The sequence below is a fragment of the Ictalurus punctatus genome, chromosome 19 (genome assembly GCF_001660625.3).
Source record: "Ictalurus punctatus breed USDA103 chromosome 19, Coco_2.0, whole genome shotgun sequence".
NCBI classification, from domain to species: domain Eukaryota; kingdom Metazoa; phylum Chordata; class Actinopteri; order Siluriformes; family Ictaluridae; genus Ictalurus; species Ictalurus punctatus.
In genome coordinates, this window is record NC_030434.2 from 23,720,118 (window position 1) to 23,732,764 (window position 12,647).

The 12,647-nt window shown below is 40.8% G+C and overlaps 1 protein-coding gene across 1 annotated transcript in view; it reads right to left on the bottom strand.

Moving 5' to 3' along the window:
• Positions 1-1,440: 1,440 nt before the first annotated feature.
• dcn (decorin) overlaps positions 1,441-12,647 on the bottom strand; it is a 28,252-nt gene continuing 17,045 nt past the window's right edge. Inside the window, exons 3-8 of the mRNA XM_017494179.3 lie at positions 8,224-8,336; positions 6,341-6,554; positions 5,271-5,384; positions 4,632-4,725; positions 4,015-4,153; positions 1,441-3,897 (exon numbers count right to left, since the gene is read on the bottom strand). Of these exons, the coding sequence (XP_017349668.1) occupies positions 3,697-3,897; positions 4,015-4,153; positions 4,632-4,725; positions 5,271-5,384; positions 6,341-6,554; positions 8,224-8,336 (875 nt within the window). The 3' untranslated portion in view covers positions 1,441-3,696. The remainder of the gene's footprint in view (positions 3,898-4,014; positions 4,154-4,631; positions 4,726-5,270; positions 5,385-6,340; positions 6,555-8,223; positions 8,337-12,647) is intronic.

The window sequence follows — 12,647 nt, forward strand, 5'->3', positions numbered from 1 at the left end:
GAGAGAGAGAGAGAGAGAGAGAGAGAGAGAGACTGACAGAAAGATAGAAAGACAGAGAAAAAAGATGGAATTTAGAGAAAGGGCCCAAAAGGAAGAGAAAGAAGAATGAGAGAAAGGGACAGAAAGAGACAAAGGGAGAGAAAAAGAGAAATGGGGGGGGGGGCAGCGAGAGAGTGAGAGAAATGGACTGAATGAGAGAGATGGAGACAATAAGAGAAATGGAGAGTGAGAGAGATGGAGAGAATAAGAGAGATGGAGAGTGAGAGAGATGGAGAGAATAAGAGAGATGGACTGAATGAGAGAGATGGAGAGAATAAGAGAGATGGAGAGTGAGAGATGGACTGAATGAGAGAGATGGAGAGAATAAGAGAGATGGAGAGTGAGAGATGGAGAGTGAGAGAGATGGAGAGAATAAGAGAGATGGACTGAATGAGAGAGATGGAGAGAATAAGAGAGATGGAGAGTGAGAGATGGAGAGTGAGAGAGATGGAGAGAATAAGAGAGATGGACTGAATGAGAGAGATGGAGAGAATAAGAGAAATGGAGAGTGAGAGAGATGGAGAGAATAAGAGAGATGGAGAGTGAGAGAGATGGAGAGAATAAGAGAGATGGACTGAATGAGAGAGATGGAGAGAATAAGAGAGATGGAGAGAATAAGAGAGATGGACTGAATGAGAGAGATGGAGAGAATAAGAGAGATGGAGAGTGAGAGATGGAGAGTGAGAGAGATGGAGTGAATGAGAGAGATGGAGAGAATAAGAGAGATGGAGAGAATAAGAGAGATGGACTGAATGAGAGAGATGGAGAGAATAAGAGAGATGGAGAGTGAGAGATGGAGAGTGAGAGAGATGGAGTGAATGAGAGAGATGGAGTGAATGAGAGAGATGGAGAGATGGACTGAATGAGAGAGACCGCCTTCTACATTCAGTAATTTGTAATAAACAGCCGCGTACACTTTTCATGATCTTTACGCGTTCCGGTTCCTCTTTACATCCTGAAATCGAATCATTCGAATAATAATAAACTCCCGTTTACAATTTAAATGTGATCCGCGATCATTTCCCGGCATTCCGTTCTCGTCCATGATGCGTTTGAGTGCAAAAGTTTGCACGCTCTTAGGATGCAGAAATGTCATGTATAACAGCAGGACATTTCGGGCGTTCGGTTTTTTCAGACGTTCCTTCGTTTTCACGAATAACAAAAGTCCTAAAACGATCGAATGAATCGAAATGATATCTGCTCAAATGTTTGTTTCCTCCTTTCGGAACGTGATAGAGATATTCTTTAATAACAAAGACGCTTTTATACCGACCTCCAGCCTCTCGTGGTTGTAGAGCAGCGTGTAGAAGACCCAGCTCTGGCCAGATGAACAGACACTGTTCTAGCTCGATCATGTGACCAGAGTTTCTTGATAAATCAGTCAGAATGCCATACACTCACTGCCTTAGACCATTTATTTGTAGATAAACATGTAAAACAGAGATATATTTCCCCTTTTTCACACAGTAACCACGGGGTACAATGGGTCATGCGTGCAGTATCGCCTGTTCAACTCTCTTACTCGCTTACTTATTGTAGGTGTAGTTGTACTGTATACTGTAATTGTATTGTTCCAAGTTGGTCGTTTTGCCACTTTCCAACCATTAGATAGTTATCCACTATCATGCAACCTGGTGAGGGTAAGTGTTAGCATGTGCATCCTTCAAGACACGTGCAGCCTTGTTGTTTCTGCCTCTCATGCTACCTCACACTTTTCCCACGACTGGTTAGGGATTTCAATAATTGACAGGGACGACAGTAAGACCATCACCCCTCCCACCTAGAGATCCTAATTATTACGACTCGGATAGCATCAGCGGGATTCGAACTTGCGATAAGGTGAACGAGCTTCTGTTGTGCCACACTGTGACGTTATGAGAAACCATGCGGTATATACCATCCATCCATCCATCTTCTATTCTGCTTATCCTTCAGGGTCGCGGGGAACCTGGAGCCTATCCCAAGGAGCATCGGGGACAAGGCGGGGTTACACCCTGGACAGGGTGCCAATCCATCGCAAAGCACATTCATACACTACAGACACTTTGGACACGCCAATCAGCCTACCATGCATGTCTCTGGACTGAGGGAGGAAACCGGAGTACCCGGAGGAAACCCCCAAAGCACGGGGAGAACATGCGAACTCCGCACACACAGGGTAGCGGCGGGAATCGAACCTCCAACTCTGGCGGTGTGAGGCGAACCTGCTAAGCCACTAAGCCACCGTGCTCCTGTGTACCATATTTGTGTATACCATATATATCCTATATACCATATTTGTGCATAGCAATGTGCGACTGTAAAAGCGTGATTGTCCTTTACTCTTAAAAGGTCACAGTCCATTTGGGATGTGTACAGATGTGGTGTGTGTTGGTGTATGGAAGTTTTAGCTTTGACTCGAGAAAGAAAGAAAGAAAGAAGTCACCTTTATTGCCGATATATTCAAGTCCGGACGACTACCGTGCTTGTTTTCTTTAAGCAAGGAAAGGGAATTTTTTTTTTTTTTTTTTTTTTTTTTTATACAGCATTTATTTACAGCTTCTATACATGTGACAGTCACTAACACAAGGACAGAGGGGGACATGTTCAGCCACGTCTACCTGCTAATTCCACTCCTCTTCAGACACAAATGCACACATTTAAACATGGCAAGCCACCCTTGGTGAAGCAGAACAAATAAGAAGAATAGTGAAGAAAAAAAAAAAGCATAGGTCTTTGGGAATTGCTTCCATTAAAAAGACAATATAGTTTATTCTACCTCTTGAAGAGCTTTTTTTTCCTACCATATGTGGCATGGCAGCTGGGTTTAAAAACGATCGAGACGAACAAACGAACAAACAAAATGCACATCTGAAGCAAGAGGAGGAAAATACTGCAGTGTGACAATTCATTGCATCTCCTAACTGAAAGGAATACTGCGGGGGGGAAAAAAGAAGAGAAAAATGGAAAATTTGAGCATGTTGGCTGTATTTCTAACAGCACACGCTGAACACTACTGCTATACAGGTAATAATAGTTGAGTGCACCTAGTATATCAGCTCTTTTTCCTGGTAATGTGGAGCAAATTAACCTTTCGCTGCCCGCTCAGCAGGCCCGCCTTGTCAATTTAGAAAAGTCCCAAAGATCCAGAGAGGGGCCAGGAGTGGATCTTCTTTATATGAACAAGAAGTATCCAAATAGAACCACATTCTTTTGAACCAAAGGACTATATATATATATGTGCACTTGATTATCCTAAGTGGTCATGGCTTTTTCTTTAACCAATAATACCTCTATAATTATTTTTATTATGCTCTTTCACTTAACACAAGGTTCTAGTAGTGCTATAGGGATGTATAGGAAAAAAAAAAAAAAGAGGAACAAAGCCTGATACGTGTTTAGCTATTTCTTTTTGTAACATGTAATGTGCAAGATACTTGATGTTGTTACTGTTTATTACTTCGCTATGTGAAATTAGTGCGCAGTACTGCCTGTTGTGTGCCATTATCAGTATACTCAGAACACATTTTGAGTCGTCCGAGTCAGGACATTCGAATTCGAGTTACACACTTGAGGTGCTTTGGAAAGGAGGGGGTGGTTGGGGTGGGTGGGTGAGTGGGGATGGGGGGATGGGGGGATGGGGGGGTATAAGGACAGTGGTCAGGCACTCTAGACGCCTTATTTCTTCCTGTAGTTGCCCAGCTGAACAGCAGAGCGGTCAAAAACGCAACGGAAAGTGATGGGTTGGACCTCCCAATACGGCACGGGGTTGCTGAACAGACTGATGCCGGAATACATGGCCTTCTTGGTGTTGAAGCTGGCAGGGCAGAAGTCTTCTGTTCCCACAGAGGCTATCTTGTTGGCATGAAGATAGATCACCTAAAAAGAAAAAAAAAAGACCAACGTGGTCTACCAACTAATTTCAAGAAGCGCATCCTAACAAGCATGTTCGAGATTGTATTGGGGAACATGTATCTCATGAAGGTCGATGCTCACCTGGATGTACTTGTGGTCAGGAAGACCAGCAGGCACACTGGTTAGAGCATTGTGGTCCAGGTGGAGCTCCCTCAAGTGTGGAATCATGGCCAGAGTCCCGTTCTCCACAACACTGATCTCGTTACTGCTCAGGCCAAGCCTACACACACACACACACACTATATTAGCATCTTTTTTAATATACGCATTTTCAGGAACCACTTTATTCACAGGATTTCAGGAACACTGGGATGCGAGGTAGGAATAGGCCCTGGATTAGACGCCAATCCGTCACCAGACACAATGCACACACGTTCATTCAAACCTAGGTTCAATGTAGTGTACCAGAGTGTATTTGGGAGGTGGGAGGAAGGGAAACCAGAGAACCCTGAGGAATCCCAAGCTGACATACATAGTTACTGCGAACTCAGGATCAAACCATGTACCCTGAATACCCCTAACCTCTTTCAGAACCTGGTTAGGTTTTTTTTCCCAAATAAAAGCTGTATCTTTCATAAAATAATGCTTTTATCACATAGGGACCCAACAAATCTTCCCACAGGATCTGATCACTCAGCCGTGGAAAGGGTTTTTAAGTTATCAAAAGTGGTACATGCACAGGTTTTTAACGTTCTTACTTGGCTAGGTGCTTGAGACCTTTCAGGCTGTCGGCAGTGACCTTGGTAATCCTGTTCCCATCCAGGTGCAGCTCTGACAGAGAGGTGGGCAGACCTGCAAGGATTTGTAAGCATCATAAAGACATGAACAATGATGTCAAGTGCTGTGTAGTCCATCCATCCATCCATCCATTTCCCATACCACTTATCCTACACAGGGTTCTAGGGCACTAGATCTCAGGGGATCTCAGGGGACTCAGGGCACAAGGCAGGGGACACCCTGGATGTGGTACCAACCCATCTCAGAGCACAACTGCACACACTCACACGCTATGGATGATTTAGAAATGCCAATCAGCCTATGATGCATGCCTTTGGACTGGGAGAGGAAACCCTAGAAGAACATACAAGCTCTGCACATACAGGGTAGAGACAGGAATCGAAACCCAGAGGTGTGAGGCATATGTGCTAACCACCGTGCCCTCATAAGAGGAATTGTAGGAATGGGTATGCAGTCACGTATGAGCAGTGTTCTCCTGTGTGACCTTTTGTCTCAAATAGCCTTTTTAGCTGTAATTCTCCACATAAATTGTCTACATGTAATTACTGTAGTCTATCTCTAAGCAAAAATAATCACAGATAGACTTCAGAATTCCTGACCTTTGGGAATGCTGGTAATGTTGGTGTCGGCGATACGGATGTAGGAAACCCTCTTCAGATCCTTGAAAGCATCTGCGTCCACACCTGAACTGGTCAAGGGGTTGGAGCCAAGCTCTGAAAGGTCAGAATGATAGCTTTACTCATTATTTAAGCTTAAATGCTTGCTACAAGATAACAGTACAATCTTTCAGAGACCTCTCGAGTGTTCTCTGTGTGTATGGAACACTTTGAAATGGCTGGGAATTTATTTGCATTTGCATAAGCTGACTGGCTGATGTGCGCAGGTGCGTCGAATGCCAGGGGCGACGACGCTGTAGCCATGCTGGAACAGTCCGCTTATAAACACACGGCTGAACGGCTCCAAACGGAAAACAGGTTTTTATGGTGTTCGGCTGAATAAATGCGTATGAATGAAGAGTCGAGGTGCTCTGCACTGCAATGGAAAACCATGAACTGTGTAATTATATGCAAGAGAAAACACAGGTGCTGGAACACACACACACACACACACACGCCACCTCTACACCGGCGACCATCCAAGCAGCAACTCAAACCTATTTTAGATGCTGTTTCATCAGAACTCGGAGAAACTTCACAATGCCAGGTTTGGTTTGGTTTTCATCACGCCACATGCTGCATGGGAATCTTAAAACGACTTGTCAGCGACTCTGTGTAAAGGATTTTGAATAGCTCTTAATTGACGATAAGCTGGAGAACGGATTGTAGATCTACCCATAACATTACTAATTAGTTCTGGATTTAGTTCTTTATACACCTAGAAAAAAAGGGTCCTTCAAAGGTTCTTTGTACAGCCAATGGTTTTTAACTGTTTTAGGGTTCCCTTTAAGAAGTGTTTAAGCTTGAACTGTTTTTCTAAGCACGTGTTTGACCTAACAGACTCCAAAAAATGAATAAAAGTTAAGGATTATTGTATCTTCTTGTAGAGTTCTACTGAACCATTAAGGTTTACAAAGAACCTGCATGGTGCTAGATTAAGCCTGTGTAGAAAGTGCTAAAACCGAGGTATGGTCTGATACAGAAGAACATGTCACACTGACTTCCTGTCTTACCCATAACAATGACATGAACCATGCCAGTGAAGGAGGCCTTCTTGATTTTAGTGATCTGGTTCTCGTGGATGCGCAGCTCCTGGACGCTCTTGGGCATGTTGCTGGGAATATCCTTCAGCATGTTCTTAGACAGGTAAAGCCTCTGAAGGTTGACCAGAGGAGAAAAGGCCTTGGCGTGGATGATGGTGATCTTGTTGTTTACCAGAATGAGAGCCTATAACAGCCGAGAATCAGAGGATTAGTTGTATGTTGTAGGTTTTCAGTGGCATTAATATGAATGCATCGAGAAGAACATCTTAATGTAAATACAGCTGTATGATTCAAATGTCTATCTTTTTATCTGACATTTTGAATTGAGTAAGATCAGATCAGCGTGGTGAATGTGTTCAGCGCATGAAATGGTCCTTATGTTGTGTGGGTATCCGTGCAATGCTGTGCTCTTTGATGAATAATGGCAGTCAAAGCTGTGCTCTGAAGAGGAACTACAGCTACCTTACAATACAAGTAACCTGATAAAACATCTTAAACATAAAACCCAGCACAGGGAGATCATTGCTAGTGGGACAAGGCAAAAACCGATGCTACATCGGCAAGGAAAAATGTCTGTAAACAACGCTAAGTGAGTGCAAATAACAGTAATAATACCCAGTATATTGTTCTTGATGATCAGCTGCTATCGGTCAACGACAAACGAAGGATTCAGACGCGATGAAGACAAAAACGTGCTTTTACTTACAGCCGTATGGAAGAAGTTCTTCCAACGTGAAACAGAAAACACTCTTCTCCACTGCAACCCGATTCAATCCGAGGTATCTAGCGTAGCTAGCAAATGCACTTCATTTAAAATTGACTCGCTGATGTTATAAAGAATAAACCTCACGGCCGGAGCGCACGAACACACACGCGTGCTTTTCACGGCCACTGTTTAAACCGCGGGACTCTACCAGATTCGTCCCTGATCGCTTAACACTAATTACATTACTCCTTTCAGTACCAGTACTGGTTTTGCTGCATGCTCGTGTACTCAAATCGGTGCATTCCTACCAAGGACAGTCATCGATTCCGACATTCTACCACTTAAAAACAAGCAATTAAACAGTCGTCGATAATTCAGCATCTGATTGTTTTCTTAGGATCAGGTTTAAATCCCAACGGACCCAGACACTGGGGCTGTTAGAACGTTTCTACCAAATATAGCGTGAAAGATCTCTCCCTCCACCCACTTCTGACATCCGCCCAGATCGAGAGAAATGCTGGGAATGTGTTATTTCACACAGGGCAAGTAATGTAGCATAGAAACAGCTCTGAGTCCGTGACAGGAGTCTGAATTTATTGTGCTTAAAGTGCTATAAATGCGCGGCTGATTTCCAAAAGAAAACGGTTTCTCGCCCTGCGATCGGACCCGGAGGATTATACCATGGCTGACAACAATGTTTAGAAAAGAGATTTGATACATGAGCTCAAAACTTTCTTTTATGTGTGCATATTTGTAGGAGTTTATGGTTGAGCTATGGCTGAGGTTTTGTTCTGGAACCCAGGAATGACACTCAACTCCTTAATTGTTCAGAAATGTTGTTGTTGTTGTTGTTGGTGGTGTTTTTTTTGGGTTTTTTTTTTTTTTTTGGAAGAGCAAAATAGTTGTTCCAGGATTGTTTTTAGTGACAGTTATTGTAAAAATAGAGAAGAAGAACATTAAGCTGACATCCTCACAGCGTTCACTGTGGTCTGGAACAGCTGGATTATTTTCAACAAAGTTCTCCTCATGAAATTTACTCTGGAGCCGAGCGAATTTGGGAAGTTTACCAAAATAAATAAATAAATAAAATAAAACAAAGGCTGTGGTAGAGATAGAGAGAGAAAGAGAAAGATAGAGGGGGGGTTACATGAAGTGCTTTGAGGCCTTTGAAGTCGTTCTCTCTGATCTCGGTGATCTTGTTGTTTTGCAGGTCCAGCAGTTGGGCGTCTGATGGGATATCCTCAGGAACGTTTTTCATCCCTGTGGAGGACACAATAAGGGATTTAATAAAAACAGCCGAAGGTGAAAAGTTGAAACAAATGCAGACGCCGGTCTTGCAGCTTGGGTCAAGCTTTCCATATTCCTATGTATTTACTTCAGTCAATGTTCTGAAAAAACTCTAAAGAAATTCAGTCAAAAGCAAACATACAGTCAACTCTAGAATTATTGGCACCCCTTATGAGGAAAAACAAATATGCAATTATTCCAAATTTTCCACTCAAACTACATGGAAACTACCCAACCTTTCTCTATATCATTCACATGTTTAAAAAAAAATTCAATAATAATATTTTATCTCATAAAAATTCATCATTATAATTGGGGAAAACCAATGCTTGTTGACCTGCACAAGTCAGTTACCAGAAGAAATATACAACCACTTAAAAATCTACCACTAAGTGCAATGAGGTCCACAGAAGAACAAGTGCCAGAAGTCTGGAACAGTTTAGTTCTAGACTTTTGCAACAAGGAGGGATGAATGAGCAATAAAAGTTTAAGGTTAGCTTTCAAATGACATTAAGAAAAAAGAAATCCACCCACATCACATTATTCGCTGGAATTGCTATTAAGTTTGGAAAGGATGAGCTTTTCTTTGTTTTTTTTTTTGTTTGTTTGTTCTTTTTTTCTGCACTACTTACATTGTCATTGAGATTCTTTTGTTCGGCCTCAAATTGAATCAGTTGCATTTCTGTGCTTTCAAACATGTAATCTATCATTTAAAACATCCAGTCACAATTATACTCATTTATATAAACACCAGAACCAATCAAAACAGTAATATGGATAGCTTGTACTCTTATTTTTTCATATTGTACTTACTTTAATTTAAAAAAAAAAAAAAGATGTTCAAGATGTTATATATATGAAAATATAACAACTTTAAGTGAACCTTAGCAACTGGGGGGAAAAAAAAAAAACATGCCCAAAGTTTTAATTTCATATCAAATGATTTCTTTTTTTAATTATAATTATACGTTTTGGCTATTTCCACTTATAGTTTAATGTAATACTTATACTTTCATTGAATTTTTCCGTACCCCGGAATAAACTGGATAAAATAACCCTGGCTCTTTAGAATTTCTGCTGATTTTCCTTTTATCTATTATAGTAGATCTTGAATTCCTAAAAAAACCCTAAGAGAACCCTTGCATAGTAAAAAGAACATGGAGAGAAATCTTTGCATTTGTTCAAATAACCCTCTCAGAAAATGTACAGACTTTTATTTATTCATCCATCCATCCATCCATTTTCCGTACCGCTTATCCTACACAGCGTCGTAGGGAGCCTGGAGCCTATCCCAGGGAACTCGGGGCACGAGGTGGGGGACACTCTAAATGGGGTGCCAACCCATCACGGGGCCCACACACACATTCACACACTACGGACAATTTGAAGATTCAGCCAATCAGCTTGCAGCGCATGTCTTTGGACTTGCGGAGGAAACCTGAGTACCCAGAGGAAACCGCCAAAGCACAGGGGGAACATGCAAACCCTGCACACACAGAGCAAATATAGGCTTCAAACCCCTGACCTTGAAGGTGCGAGGCAAACGTACTAACCACTAAGCCACCGTGCCATATTAATCTTCATACTAACACGTCAACCCGATTTCACACGAAATGAGCATGTCAGTGAACGTCCTACGTCCTATAACAAAGTACAAATGTTAACCTTGCCCCGAGACATAACCTTAACCATTGTAATTTTTATTTTTCCACAAGTAATTCAAGATGTCTTGAGTCATGCGAATCATAACAAATTTGCAAGTGTGGAACCATGTTGAATCTGTTGTAAGAGGTCTGGTGGGACATTGTAAGGGATTGCAATCACACATCACATGCCTGGGCTCTGAGATCAGTGCGTAGTACTTGCTGAAGATAATATGAAAGGAACACATCTCATAGGCTATTAAAAAAATATATTTTGTTTTGACTACCTTGGCTAAAGAAACTGCAGTCATTTAGACTGTAATGTGCCAGATATGACTCAAGTCATTTTCAGTTTGTTTTAGGTGCTAATGTGCCTAACTCTGCTCCTCAAAGCCCAACAACGCTCTCTGTCCATTTCCGTGTGTACACGTATATAAACAGTTTGGACAATCCGTCTATGTGTATGATCTACCAGCAACAATATGGACACCTAAACACTCGACGTGCCATTATTCATAAGAAATGCCTCTCGTATGGTTTTCCTCAGCCTGCTCTGTTTAGTCTCATCCCCTGCCTCTGAATCCAGAGCACTTCCATGAATGTAGGTCATGCATGGCCTGTTTACTCAAAATGGATTCTCATATTATCATTTACAAAGTTTATATCAGCAATATAATTCTAGAGACGAGTCTACATGGCCGATCTGGATAAACAATGCCGAAACGTCACTAAAACGCCCAACGTTTCACAATTTACTGAAGATATTACAAAGGTTATTGGCACAATTTAATACTGGAGAGAAATCCTTCTCTTTCATCCTAAGTAAACAGGTCAGATCAAATGAACTGCAGAACATAACCGGAGTCAAGTCACGGCAGGATGTAATAGGGGAATAAAGTGCTTCGGATTTCCATAACAAATCGTGCTCTAATGATAATAATGGTATGATTTGAGGCAGAGGTCAAAAGAAGAGAAAACAAGAGAAGAAAGCAAGAGAACTGGACATGTAACCAGGTCCACCTGCCTCTTTATCAATTATAAAATGAATGCATTATAAATCTTTTTTGTCATAGTCACTGTTCTTTGCTCTTCAAAACAGCCAAAGCAAGCGTGTTTCAGAGCAAACAACCTGCGGCGTCTGTTATTTCAAAATATCCAGTTACAAATAACTATAACTTTTGTTGTACTTACCACAGAATACCTTTTAATACTCTCAAAATAATAAGGGTACTGAGCATGACGCTACATAACACCTTCATAAATCTCATAGCTACATAACACCTTCATACATCTCATAGCTACATAACACCTTCATAAATCTCATAGCTACATAACACCTTCATAAATCTCATAGCTACATAACACCTTCATAAATCCCATAGCTACATAACACCTTCATAAATCCATAGCTACATAACACCTTCATAAATCCATAGCTACATAACATCTTCATAAATCCCATAGCTACATAACACCTTCATAAATCTCATAGCTACATAACACCGTTATAAATCTTATAGCTACATAACACCTTCATAAATGTCATAGCTACATAACACCTTCATGAATCCCATAGCTACATAACACCTTCATGAATCTCATAGCTACATAACACCTTCATAAATCTCATAGCTACATAACACCTTCATAAATCTCATAGCTACATAACACCTTCATGAATCTCATAGCTACATAACACCTTCATAAATCCCATAGCTACATAACACCTTCATAAATCTCATAGCTACATAACACCTTCATAAATCCCATAGCTACATAACACCTTCATAAATCTCATAGCTACATAACACCTTCATAAATCTCATAGCTACATAACACCTTCATAAATCTCATAGCTACATAACACCTTCATAAATCCCATAGCTACATAACACCTTCATAAATCCCATAGCTACATAACACCTTCATAAATCTCATAGCTACATAACACCTTCATGAATCCCATAGCTACATAACACCTTCATGAATCTCATAGCTACATAACACCTTCATAAATCTCATAGCTACATAACACCTTCATAAATCTCATAGCTACATAACACCTTCATAAATCCCATAGCTACATAACACCTTCATAAATCCCATAGCTACATAACACCTTCATAAATCTCATAGCTACATAACACCTTCATAAATCCCATAGCTACATAACACCTTCATAAATCCTATAGCTACATAACACCTTCATAAATCCCATAGCTACATAACACCTTCATAAATCTCATAGCTACATAACACCTTCATAAATCCCATAGCTACATAACACCTTCATAAATCTCATAGCTACATAACACCTTCATGAATCTCATAGCTACATAAGACCTTCATGAATCTCATAGCTACATAATACCTTCATAAATCTCATAGCTACATAACACCTTCATAAATCCCATAGCTACATAACACCTTCATGAATCTCATAGCTACATAACACCTTCATGAATCTCAGAGCTACATAACACCTTCATAAATCTCATAGCTACATAACACCGTTATAAATCCTATAGCTACATAACACCTTCATAAATCTCATAGCTACATAACACCTTCATAAATCTCATAGCTACATAACACCTTCATAAATCCTATAGCTACATAACACCTTCATAAATCTCATAGC